The following is a 12,350-nucleotide window of genomic DNA, read 5'->3' as shown; positions in this document are numbered from 1 at the left end:
GCATTGTTTCTTGCTTCCTTCTTGTGTGTTTCGGTGACCCTTACTTAGAGGACGAAGCACGTTGTGGTTTTAGAGCTGTCACATCTTCGAGTTCCCTATCTATCATTGACGTCGCGTGGGCAGGATTGACCTCATTCTATTGTATTCAATCAAACCTGAGATTTTACGAAGAGCTCACGCTAATAATAGCTTGTGGTATGTCGTCAAATTAGTGTTTACTGCCAGGATGTCAGCGATCTGGCCGCCGCTTTGGCAATATTCATCTCCAACCCCCATCCAATTCATCCTTCTTTCATCACCTCACCTATTCTATCCCGACCATTTGGGATCTTTAGCATCAATTTCAATCTTTAAGTTTGTTCCAAATCACTTATTCAAGCAATTGGTTCCATAAGGGATATCCTAAAATCCGTTCCAGAGCTTTTTTTGCTGGGGACCCTCCCGCAATGTAAGTATACCCGCGTATCTCAACTCTTGTGTCTTCCTCGAGACATATTTTATTTTGGCATACCAAAACTCCCATTTTGATTATCGGAAATTGCATTGATCGTCCAATAGCAGGCCATTTACAATGGCTCCTCGTCGTGCTGCCAGTCGGGCCCATAAGCCTGAAAAACCTGTACGAGCTGGACGCATCACGAAATCGATAAAAGACGAACCAGTCAAGGGTGAGCATAATCCTTTTTTCTCCGTGGCTCTTGAAATTATTTCCATGTGAGAATTTTTGTTGACTTCACGTAGCCTCAGTTTCACCTGACAGATTGGAAGATGCTCTCAGCGCCAATCTTCTTCAGCCAGTTTATGGTTCTCCCCCTGCATGGTCAGAGGTATGAAAATGATGAAAACATAATTCAAACAAAATTCTCACTTTTTGATAGGGCCGCCAACAGCTCTGCGACGCGATCCCGTGGTTTCGCTGCACACAAGGCGCTATGTATCACAGCGAAGGATTCTGCTACGGGTTTCTGATTGATGCTGACTGCGGATCTCGTACCTATATCGACGACGAGGTCATTATCACAAGGATGTGAGTTCAGTTTGGCATGCTCTTTTCTTAAAAGTCTAACATTTTAATGTATCAGTGGTGGATGTTGCACCAAGGACTCGGAAGGAAATCTGACTCTTGAGAAGAACCAAGACCCGCAAAATGCTATTGTGCAAAGTATTATGGGCAGCATGAATTCAAAGCTTGCTGTTGGTCTTGTCATCGGTAAATTACCCAATGCTGCATTTGCGAGTACCGCTGCTAATAATCATCACAGGAAGCAAAAACAAGATTCTCAACCGAGACCTTCCCCATCGGTATAATGTCATGGACTGGTTCCGCGTTACCAATGTCTGGTTTGAGAAAATTGGCCAAAAGCACGGGGCCAAGGTCCGATTCGAAAAACTGAGCCTCTGTGAGAAGAGCTGGTGGGCTCTGAAGGATTCCCTTGCTCCAGCAACCTTCGAGGAACGAGATTTCGAGACCCGTCCGGCATCCTTTGAGTGCCAGATCTGTTCCGAGAAAAGCTTTTTGCTTTACAACGAAGGATGGATGTGTCTGAACCCTGGTTGTGTTGACTTCTGGAAGATTGATGACGCTCTTCCTCCTGCTGAGCTCACCTTCACCCCTGACTTCTTGTTATTTCGCCATCGGCCAGACCCCACAGTACAGCCTCACTACAGTCTCGTACCGGATCTACTTTCTACGTTAGATGAGAATGCCGCAGATGTCAGCACTTCTCGCATTGCATGGAAAGGTATTGTGTGTCCTGAATGTTCCAAATGCATCCGCCGAACTTTCTGGCGAGGCTGGAAGTGCGATGATGATCTCACCAATGCTCAGGAATGTGGCAAAAAATGCCCATTCGAAAAGTTCATGAGCATGAACCCGGTCTCGCTTCGTGTCGTTCTCGATCATTTTGAGCTGGCCCCAATCAAGCGCGCAATTCTTTTCGACAGAAAGTTCAGCCTCCCAGACATTGATGATAGCTCCATGTTTCCGTATCGGAGATTGACTTACAAAATCGAGGGTGTCGGTTCTATCACCCACTACGTGTCTAACAGAGCGATTAATAGCCGCAAGAATGGTCCAGACGATCTTTTCGTGAATCTTCAACGTGATGATCTCGGATTGAAGCGGTTCCGCCTCCAGTCAAGTCTAGGTATCAAGACTCGATACAAAAGATTGACGTGAGATTTGCTTACTTTGATACAGTTGCTGGTACACTGACTTCTCACTTTGCTGTTAACTATGTAAGTTAAAGTGATTCGAGCCAGGAATGTTTGTTTTGATCCAATCTAATTGGATTGTGAAAGGGAATGCCTTACAAATACGTCGTGTCCGTTGATTCCAAAGGTTTCGATGAAGCACCTGAGGATATGCTGCGAGCTCTAGGTCGCTTGTCCTGGGCGACAGAGAACGCTGTCCTTTCCGCTGGGGACAACTATCTACCTCCAAATGAACTATTGACACTTGGCTATTTCGAAGAGATGAAGATAGGGGTCAGTCAAAACACGTGGTGCTATTATACCCACTGACATCTTTAGTTCCATGACGATGGAGAATCCTCATTGGGCCCAAGCATCGCCACCCTCTCACTCGGAGCGAAGGCAACCATGCTGATTCGCATGAAGTACAAATACTTCAATGGATATACTCGAAAGGCCGATAACAAATCGATTGGAACCCTTCTACAAGATGATCCCGTCCTAAAAGACTGCATGTTTGAAAGCGAGCGCAAGGCCCTCAAACAAGAGCTCCACGATGGAGAAATCTCACAAGATGAGTATGATAGCTCTCGTCGCGCTCTATCAAAAGGCCGCAGGGGGAAAGAAGCACCAACCACAATCAAGATGGAACTTCACCATGGCGATCTGGTCGTCATGCATGGAGAGAAGCTTCAAAAGTATTACGAGGTTTGTGACGTTCACTGCCCTTATTTCGTCAAAATTAACAGAAATCCTCTAGCATGCTGTGGCGCCCGAGAACAAGCTGCGATTTGCTCTAACCGCAAGATATGTTAAGCCTGAACATGTCGATCCCCGAGAATACAAGAAAGGCGAGTATTCCTTGGCCGCTGAGCAGATTTACGATGGAAAGTGATGCTATTTATATTAACTGTCTACCTCGGACTTGAGTTCCCATTCTCTCAATTGTTTTGTTCACGCGTCGCATGCTACGACTAGTTAGGCGCAGCTAATCTCCCATCCATCGCGACTCGGCAATATACGGTGTTTTCGCGTTGGGTGTTCTTTTTATATGTCCACGCATAATTGCTGTTTGCTATATACCCTATTGCTATATACATTTTGTTATGCTAGTCTTTTTTTTAATGCTTTGCTGATTTTGTAAGTCGAGGCTTTTAACTATCTGGCTCCACTAGATGTTCCCCTATATATACTATTGCTCCAAATATTTTCTTATAACGTATTAGTACAGCAAGTGGTCCAGGACAGCGAGTGGTCCACCCCGCGTTATTACGCGTCATATTTATTTCTCTCTTATTCAACCGCCCACTATGCCCCCAATTCGATCTCAAAGCTCTCAAAAACGTACAGAGCAAGAGGGTAGGATCTTATTAGCTATTAAGGCTTTTCAGAATAAAAAAACAAGCTCGATTCGTCAATTGGCGCGCGATTTCGATGTCTCAGTCACAACACTCCGCCGCCGTATCTCCGGCATCAAAAGTCGCGAAGAAACCCGCGCCAACAACCATAAATTGACTTCCCTAGAAGAGGAAACTCTTGAGAAATGGATCCTCTCATTAGATGAGCGCGGAGCTGGCCCCGGCCGAATAATGTACGAGAAGCGGCCAATTTATTACTCGAGGACCGAGGAACTAAGCCTATCATTACGGTTAGCGAAAAATGGGTATACCGCTATGTCCAGCGGTATCCTAACCTCCGTACTCGATTCTCGAGATCTTACGATTATCGGCGAGCTCAATGCGAAGATACAAAGCTCATTTTAACGTGGTTTAACTTCGTACAAAATACGGTCGCGGAATACGGCATTCTCGATGACGATATCTACAATTTCGATGACGATATCTACAATTTCGATGAGACTAGCTTCGCCCTCGGCCTTATTACTACTGCTAAGGTAGTAACTCGAACTTCATACGGTCGGAGGGCTCTTTTATCACCAGGAAATTGGCAATAGGTGACTGCAATTAAGACGATAAATGCGTCGGGGTGCGTGCTACCGCCATGCGTCATTTTTAAAGGCAAGGTCTTCATGAAATCTTGGTTTACCGGCCCGACCCTTTACCGGACGACTGGTTATTTGCAGTTAGTGAAAACGGGTGGACAACAGATGCAATTGGACTTAAATGGCTTCAAAAAGTATTTATTCTATGGAGTAATAGCCGGAGGAAAGGGGTGTATCGCCTCTTGATACTCGACGGATATAGCAGCCACCTTACGCCGCGATTCGATGAAATTTGCTCTCAAAACAACATTATACCAATTTGTATGCCGGCGCATTCTTCTCATATCTTACAACCTCTCGATATCGGATGTTTTGGGGTGTTAAAGCGCGCTTATAGCAAGGCTATCGAGATGCAGACGAAGCTTGGCATTATGAGTATCGATAAAAATGACTTCCTCGAGGCATATCGGACGGCGAGAATCGAGACATTTAAATCGGAAATAATTGTGAATAGCTTCGCTAGTGCTGGCCTTATTCCATTCGACCCGCAGCGCGTTTTATCGAAGCTAAATATTCGTCTTATTACCCCCCCCCCCCCCGGCGTCCGACTAGCCAGGGAAGCGATTCAAGCAAAAGTTTCACCCCGAAAACGCCTTATACGGTTAAAGAAGTACGGAGATAGGCTTCATCTATTAGGAAACTCGCTACCGATGATCCTAGGCGTCTAAGTGATGCGATAGACTAGATGGAGAAAGGCTGTTAGCTTGCGATACACAGCTTCGCTATCGCGAAGCAGGAAATTGCTGAATTGCTCGCTGCCAATGCGAAAGTCGCGCGTAAAAAGCGGCGTACGAAGGCCCGAATAGCGCATAAAGGCAGTCTATTACTTGAAGAAGCTGTATCGCGGTTTTTAGCACCTGGAGAGGTTGAAGAAGAGAGATCTGATCAAGCCGGCGGGGCATCGCCGACGCCGAATCCGACCAATGAGAGGCGCCCACAGCGATGCAGTCTCTGTAAAAAGCCTGGACATAAGAGAAATAGGTGCCCAGAGAGGTCTGAATAGCTTCAATTTTATTGAATTCGCGTTGTGGTTGAAAAAATTGAGTAATTATTGTAAGTAAAATGGGCGGGTGGACCACTCGCTGTCCTGGGCCACTCGCTGTACTAATACGTTATGGGTCAAATCAGATATGTATGTGCTAGGGTAACCGAGCAATGATCAACGTCTTCAGCAATAATAATATAATTCAACTTAAAAATCAACCATTTGAAAACAAATCAAAGCTTCCTATGAAGAGGACAACTCTTTGATGCGAGACTGATCAAAGGTATTTTTTGTTCAAATACATAAAAACGTCGGACCATGATGCCTTCGACTTTAAACAATCGCGTGAATATGGTACAAAGATGATTTATTTAAAGAAAGAGTCACACTTTCTTTTTATAACATTCTAGAGAGCCGCTAGACATTTACCTCACTATTCAATTTGGTCAGATCCCTGAAGAACATGTCGCACCCCTGACTCTAACAATGCCTTTGCATACTGTTCATGCAGCCATATAACAGGGGCTGGCATTGGAAGCTTGTCACTCTTTCCAAGTCCTTGAAAGAACAATGACTTAAATCCGAATTGAATTGAGTCTTCTTCCGGCTTTGCGCGCACACTCAATTCCATCAACGCGTCCAGTGGACGAAGGCCGTTATTGGACACTTTGTCACCTCCCCGAATGAGCACCGAATCTTTCAACTTTTCCAATACAACAAATTCGTCGGTGATAACTGTCCCCGGGTCGAACTTCGAATTTAGCATTTCGGAAGGGGACCACAGTTGATGTGAGGTGGTTCCATATTTGCAGAACCATGTAAGCAGGGTTCGTTGGATTTTGAATGCTAAATATAATCAAAATTAGTATTATAGAGCGTGTGTTAATCTATCGAAAGATGTGTACCAAGTAATATCTAACTTACCAAACCCTGCCCATACTCCGCCAGTAAATCTTTGGGTTAGCCTCGCCTCATCTTGTAAAAGCGCCGGGTCAATCTGCGAAATCGGGATTGTCCGGATATGCAAATCATGAACAGTCGGGTTTTTGTTAGGATTGTAGTCTTGGTGATACTTCGAATTGAGAATTGGGTCTGAAGGAAAGAGCTCAACGGCCTCAATGTGACGGGTTGTATAGAAGAACGTGCCGACGGCGAACAATCCACTTGTAGGCACTCCGAGGGAAAGAGCCCGGATTGGCGGCATCGTGAAGCGCTATAATACACAATTCGGTTCTGAGAAATCCGGATTGTGGCTAAATTTATACAACTTGTTTCATTATCAAGCAACAAGACAAAGTGATTTTGTTTACGCACTTCTTCCGAATTGGATCGGAGCCGACTGGAATAGGAAAACAATACGTTTTCGTATTGATTATTAAGCGGCTTTGGGCTCAGCATCGAAGGGTCGGATACAGCGCTGTTTAGGTGCCAAAGGGACAACTCACTCCCCTTGGTGCCACTATTCACTCACTGCATGTCTTATTTCGCTTACTTCAGTTTATATTCGAGCTTTGAGATGATCTTACATAGACTGAAGGGCTTATAATCATCTTTTAGTTGGTATTCAGGAAAGTTTTAGAATAAGTATTCTGACGGTCAATTGAGTATCTATTTAAGCCATTTTTTCAGAGTTCTTTGCAATATCTTCCTGTGGATATTCTGAGAACATTGATATGGTTGATTAAAGAGTATATCTGGGTGTCTGTGATCAATATAGATACCACTAGATCCATGAGCATCGATTCGAGCCTATTGATTTGGTGGGATGGCCGCTAAAAATTGCCACTGATGGCAGATCGATCGGAGTCATTCGGTTCCGAGCAATCTACTGACCTCTTCTCGGTTTTCTTATGAGCCATCTGAGCACCTCCACAGATCTAACCAAAGGTCTTACCCCTTGTCATTAATTTTAGCGCTAGCTAGCTTGTTTCCGACCGACCCGATGAGAAACAACGCGTTGTGCGCGGTAAGTGCCACCTTGCTTAGTTTCACATTCCTGCATGAGGCTAATCATTGCGATCTAGTGTGACCTCTGCCACTCAAGGAAGGTTAGTGATAGTCACCAATCATTTCTTGTACCGATCACCTATTTAAATGGAACATAAAGGTACGCTGCGATAGACAGCTACAGTGCGCAAATTGCAACGATGCAAGTGTTGAATGCCGGCGCACTCGGGCCAAGCGCCCAGCTCGCCATGAACCATCGTCAGTATAGGTATAGGTCGATACTGCTAGGTATCTTTAGCTGAATATATAATTCAGGGCTTCCACACTTGGTGAAGGAGTACTAATCCTTGAGAAGGCAGTTTCTCAACAGAATGAGTATATTCAATCCAATTCACAAACCCTCACTGGCTGGTTTATTGATCTTTCATTGCAGTGGCAGCATAAGTCCCAGTCCGCTCTACTCTCAAAACCAGATAGATGCAGATCCTCCATCGAAGAAAAGGCGACTCGATGCTGTCTCCGCAACAGGCGCTTCTCGGTCTCCTCGCGGTACTCGTCCGATAGTTCTCACCCCAGAGGACTCCACTCACCACGCAGAACAGGCTAGAGCCGTAATACAAGGGGAACTCGACGGCAATCAGAGCATGGACCGTGAACGACAATCGATTCTAAGATCAGCCTTGGAATTCGTGAACTCCACGACGCAAGCCAGGGCGTTAAATCCTGACGAAGCTGTACCAGATGTCCCTCGTGATCGCCAGGACGTAACTGAGTTTCTATCCCCGTCTCCAGAGCTGCTTTATATGCTTCTCCAAGGTAAATATCTTAATCCTTCTATGGTATACACTAATAAAATTACAGAACCGACCGCTGCGGCCAGGAGTTCGAATTGCATACAATGGCCCGATCACATCTCCGACAAAACACTTGAAAAGATGGCTGCATCCGTTCTCGGCAGTGAGTCCCAAGATCAACTATTCTATCAGTATTCAATATGCATCTACGTGAAGGCCATCTATCATCTTTATCAAAAGCCGAGAGCGTACAAGAATCCGTGCATCAACGACCAGTTTCTAAAATCAAAGATAGCCTATGAGTCTTCTGCATTACATGCTCTTCAACATCTCAATTTTCTCAATCCCCCCAGTCTTTCATTCATTCAGTCATTGGTATCAACAGTATGGTCGTTCCCTTCCTTCTATGGAAATATTCAAATTGACACTGATGCAGGCATTGTTGATGCAATATCTTGGTAACATGAGTCAGTGTTGGATTTTGAACTCATATGCAGCTCGTTTGATTGCTGCGTTAGGCTATCATGAAATCGGTAGTTCCCATGAAAGTTCAGGGCTGAATGAAGAGATCAGCAGTTCTGTGATCTGGTGCTATTATCTTGACCGCACACTGAGCACACTCCTGTATCGACCCTTATCACTACCAGAGCCTCGCGTTTCTCCATCAAAGATGATCAGTACACGCCCATCCATACCACACATGCCGTTGTTTCAAATTTTACTGGACTTAGCTCACGTTCAAGGAGAGCTATCAAGTTTCCAGAAAGATGCCGACGCCCGTCAAATTATTGCCAATCACTCAAAACTTCAAGACAGAATGGAAGTGATACATTCAAGCTTACAATCCGTAAGTCTGAGCTCTCAAGTTCTCGTTCTGCTGACTGACCTTCCGACTCAAGAGTCGAAACTCAGCGCCAGGTTTAATATCGTCCGATTGGATCGCTGGTGACTTCTGCTACTATGCCATTCTAGTAGACGTATTGCGATCGCGATTAAGATATGCATTCTCCCCTTTGACGCACAAGGAATGTGTATCATATTCACGCAGGTCGCTTAAAGCATTGCATCACCTTCAGAAGAATCTTGCAGACACTCCAGGCTTTGTCGACCCATATCCATCTTTCCTCTCGTGGTTTGTTTACCGATTTCCATTCGGATTTAGTGCCCCTCGGCTGATGGTTCACCCCTTAGGACTGTTCTGCTATACCCGTTGAGCCCTTTCTTTGTACTCTTCTGCAACATCATTGGAGAGCTGGACATGGGTGACTACGATCTCATAAGAGAGATTATACAGAATTTATCTCAATTTGCTTCAAGTCCATACATTGGAAAGTTACACAAGCTGCTGGATTCCCTGAAAAATGTCTGCACGCCCTTAATTCAAGCCAAGGAGCGTCTAGGTTCAAGGGCTAAGGTAGCTACCTTATATCCCTTGATGACTGAACCACGAGCAGATCGACCAAATCTCTCAGGGACCTTCATTGATGACTCTTCATACATGGAGTCTGTCGTTGACCCAAACCATCAGTTGCAGACACCGACTGGTGGAAGCTACCCTCCGGATGATGAATTGATGTGGCAATTATTCAATAGCCAGCTTTCATTGGAATGGTTTGAGTCGGATCTTTTCTTACAGGATACTCATGTGGATTTCCCGTGACCAGCGACCTTTTTGGTCGACGGTGACATTTGGCGGCAGTCTTAACATTTCCAATATTGGACCAGCGTCACACTTTTGAATATTTTTCGAGAGCATTTTCTACCGCATGTTCTGAGGTATTTTGTCTTCATTTGTATTGTTCAAAGTACAGGTCAACGTTTCCATATTTGTCTTCAAAATGAAATGTGGTTTGCAATGACATTGTTAAGATCTAACATTTCGCGATCCCAAAGGCCCTGTCTAGCGTTAGCGAAGCATATTCAATTTCGATAATTCAGGTGAGTAGAATGGAGGGGATAACTTACCCAATCGAACATGACAAAATCAGAGTCATTATCTAGCATATCAGAAAATGGGCCAAGTGTGACAGTTGCCGCTCGGTCAATGAGAACATTCTCAAAATTCTCATGTTCATATCGGTTCTCAGGGGTAATCGAAGAAACAGGTGTACACGTGGTATTGTTGGAATCATATGAGTCCACGAGATTGAGCATTGTGGCTATAGCGTCGGCAGCCATAGATGTTTCAAATGAAGCTGTTGGAAAAACTTTCCAGGTATCATATGAACTGCGCAGTAGTTCAACCAATCCAGCACGGTACGTGTCATCTGGGCCCCTCTCCGCTTGCGATACGTAGATGATCTCGAAGCAGATGATCATGGCGGCAGTAAGACAATTGCTAATTGAGATAGAAGCGCCAAACCAGACCCTAGAATGTTGCCAGGCTTGGTCTACCGCATCTTGGAACAAATCTGCCTGGCAACTGAGTATCCTGCGCGCAGAATCTACACAAGTGTCGCGGAGATGTGCGTATTTTTCGTCAGACCGATTGGTCAAGAGGTATTGTCGGTAGAGGATACACGTGGCGCGCTGGATTGTAATTTCAAGCGTGTATTGTTGGAGCTTGTGGCTGCTGCCGATCCTTCTTTTGCTAGGATTTATCTGCGGTAGACGCAACGGATATGGGATTCGACTTTTTGCGACTTCGAGTTTTTGACTGAGACGAACGGTTTCCCCATAGGATATAGTGCCGGTAGATATTATGTCTGTGATCTCGCTGGTAACCGACAGAACCTGCTCAGTGGCTATCATATAAACGACTCCGCTAGCAAGGTCAGTTTCAGGCCGTGGGTATGGTAGCTCAGACGTCGTTGGCCCGAAATCTTCATCCAGAAGATTCCGAGGGAAGGAAGTGTCGCCTAATTTGTTGAAGAGTACTCGAGGAAGCCCAGTTTGCCAGGACACCATGGAGTCAGTTGACTGCAAAAATAGCCAGACTCGTCGACGCATTTCTGCATCGAATACTGTGATGTGTGAATACGACTGGGCATCGTGATGATAGCCCATCATGATTGCCAGTCGAATGCAAATTGTTAGCAAAATTGAAACGCTCGTCTTCAAGTTATTGCTAGTAAGATATTCCAGCCCAAAGTAGAGACCAAGGGCCTCGACTTTGTAACGGCCTGGAACTGTATAATTTGAGGCTGTGAGACATAACGCACACTTCTTCCGGTACAGTTCAAAAATCTCTGGTTCCTGGGGCCCTATCTTTGAGGTACCCATGTTGGTGATATGGCTGATCCATGTTGCGCACGAGATGACGCCGTAGAGGATTGCCAGCCACGCTGGAGAGACTTTTGCTGGATCCTTCCAGAATTCATCACACTGGTTTAAATTTTATTTCAATTGGTTTCACATCCTTTCTGTAGTGTGTAGGATCTATATCTTACCTCCTCTCTGAAGGCTGGGCCATGTATGAAAACTGTCAACAAAGTTAGATATCAGAGCTTGTGAGGGCAACTTGGACATTTACTTACTCAGTGATGGCTCTTTTGAATCGAAGTACTTGGATATAAGCACATCAACAGTCTGGCGACTCGGTAATGCTGCAAGGAGGTCTGTGATACTCATTTGTGTTGATGATCCCAAAAGCAAGAATGGGCTTTGCGAAGCTCGATCGGAACCATCCATACTTTCGGTAGCACTTGTATGAATGCTTCCTTCTTTGAGCTTCCTGGTCTTTCTACTCAATCAGCTTCCACAACCAGCATAGTAAGCATGGTGGTACTGACAGCATTCATAATTGCCTTCCAATGCGCGGAAGCCAGATATCTTGTTCCACTTGGTCCAGGTAACAGCAGGTCTTTAGCATCCGACATCTCAGAGGCAGATTTGACACCTGATTTATCAGTTTTCATGCTCATTTTAATGGATGTTGCGCATGCGTCAGAAGTAGCAATTGGTATCTTTGCATTTTGAGCCCACTGGGCTGCAACATAATGGCATGAGTCCTCGCAATCTCTCTTCGTACACTTATCGCATGGTATCTTGCGATTGCACTTCAGCCTGTATGAGATACATGAGTACTAGAAAGGAGTAGAAGATATGGTATCGAGCCAGGCCACACACCAAAATGAGACTAAGAGAAAATCATTGTAGCTTACTTACTTCTTTCGCCGGCACGAAGTGCATGATTGTAGCACTCGGGGCTTCTGGTTTCTCCGTTTTCGATCAAACATAGGCTTGACTAGTAGCTGGCCTTGCCTCGATATGGAGTTCGACGGTCCCCAATGAGAGCTCATGAGGGATGATTGTGACAAAGTGTCAAATGTCATGGCTCCACTGCCGGAAAATTGTACACGGATCGAGTATCGCTCGAGGTCCGCTTACATTCGGATTTCTCAGGTTGCACGGATTTCTCAAGTTCGACGGATTTCTCGTTTCGCGGATTTCTCGTATTTTTTCAGTAGTGGGTCTCATCCAGTCCAGT

At 45.2% G+C, this 12,350-nt stretch overlaps 4 protein-coding genes across 4 annotated transcripts; 1 reads left to right on the top strand and 3 right to left on the bottom strand.

Moving 5' to 3' along the window:
* Positions 1–571: 571 nt before the first annotated feature.
* Positions 572–3,088, top strand: N7508_002167 (uncharacterized protein; the record flags this gene model as incomplete). The annotated part of the gene is made up of 9 exons (XM_058460233.1): positions 572–668; positions 742–827; positions 879–1,027; positions 1,083–1,210; positions 1,263–2,147; positions 2,201–2,238; positions 2,302–2,487; positions 2,533–2,901; positions 2,954–3,088. 9 exons carry the CDS (start codon positions 572–574, stop codon positions 3,086–3,088), a joined length of 2,073 nt encoding a protein of 690 aa, XP_058323765.1.
* Positions 3,089–5,613: 2,525 nt separating this feature from the next.
* N7508_002166 (uncharacterized protein) lies at positions 5,614–6,384 on the bottom strand (the record flags this gene model as incomplete). Its single annotated transcript, XM_058460232.1, has 2 exons — positions 5,614–6,026; positions 6,105–6,384. 2 exons carry the CDS (start codon positions 6,382–6,384, stop codon positions 5,614–5,616), a joined length of 693 nt encoding a protein of 230 aa, XP_058323764.1.
* A 3,370-nt stretch (positions 6,385–9,754) lies between these two features.
* Positions 9,755–11,551, bottom strand: N7508_002165 (fungal specific transcription factor domain-containing protein; the record flags this gene model as incomplete). Its single annotated transcript, XM_058460231.1, has 4 exons — positions 9,755–9,817; positions 9,887–11,245; positions 11,311–11,342; positions 11,398–11,551. The coding sequence occupies 4 exons, from the start codon at positions 11,549–11,551 to the stop codon at positions 9,755–9,757; spliced, it is 1,608 nt and encodes a 535-aa protein (XP_058323763.1).
* Positions 11,552–11,893: 342 nt separating this feature from the next.
* N7508_002164 (uncharacterized protein) lies at positions 11,894–12,162 on the bottom strand (the record flags this gene model as incomplete). Its single annotated transcript, XM_058460230.1, has 2 exons — positions 11,894–11,999; positions 12,029–12,162. 2 exons carry the CDS (start codon positions 12,160–12,162, stop codon positions 11,894–11,896), a joined length of 240 nt encoding a protein of 79 aa, XP_058323762.1.
* Between the last annotated feature and the right edge of the window lie 188 nt (positions 12,163–12,350).

This window comes from Penicillium antarcticum (assembly GCF_028974205.1).
Source record: "Penicillium antarcticum strain IBT 31339 chromosome Unknown utg000002l_segment0_segment0, whole genome shotgun sequence".
Taxonomy (NCBI): Eukaryota; Fungi; Ascomycota; class Eurotiomycetes; order Eurotiales; family Aspergillaceae; genus Penicillium; species Penicillium antarcticum.
Note: the sequence above shows the minus strand (reverse complement) of the source record. Positions and strands in the feature narration are given on the sequence as shown.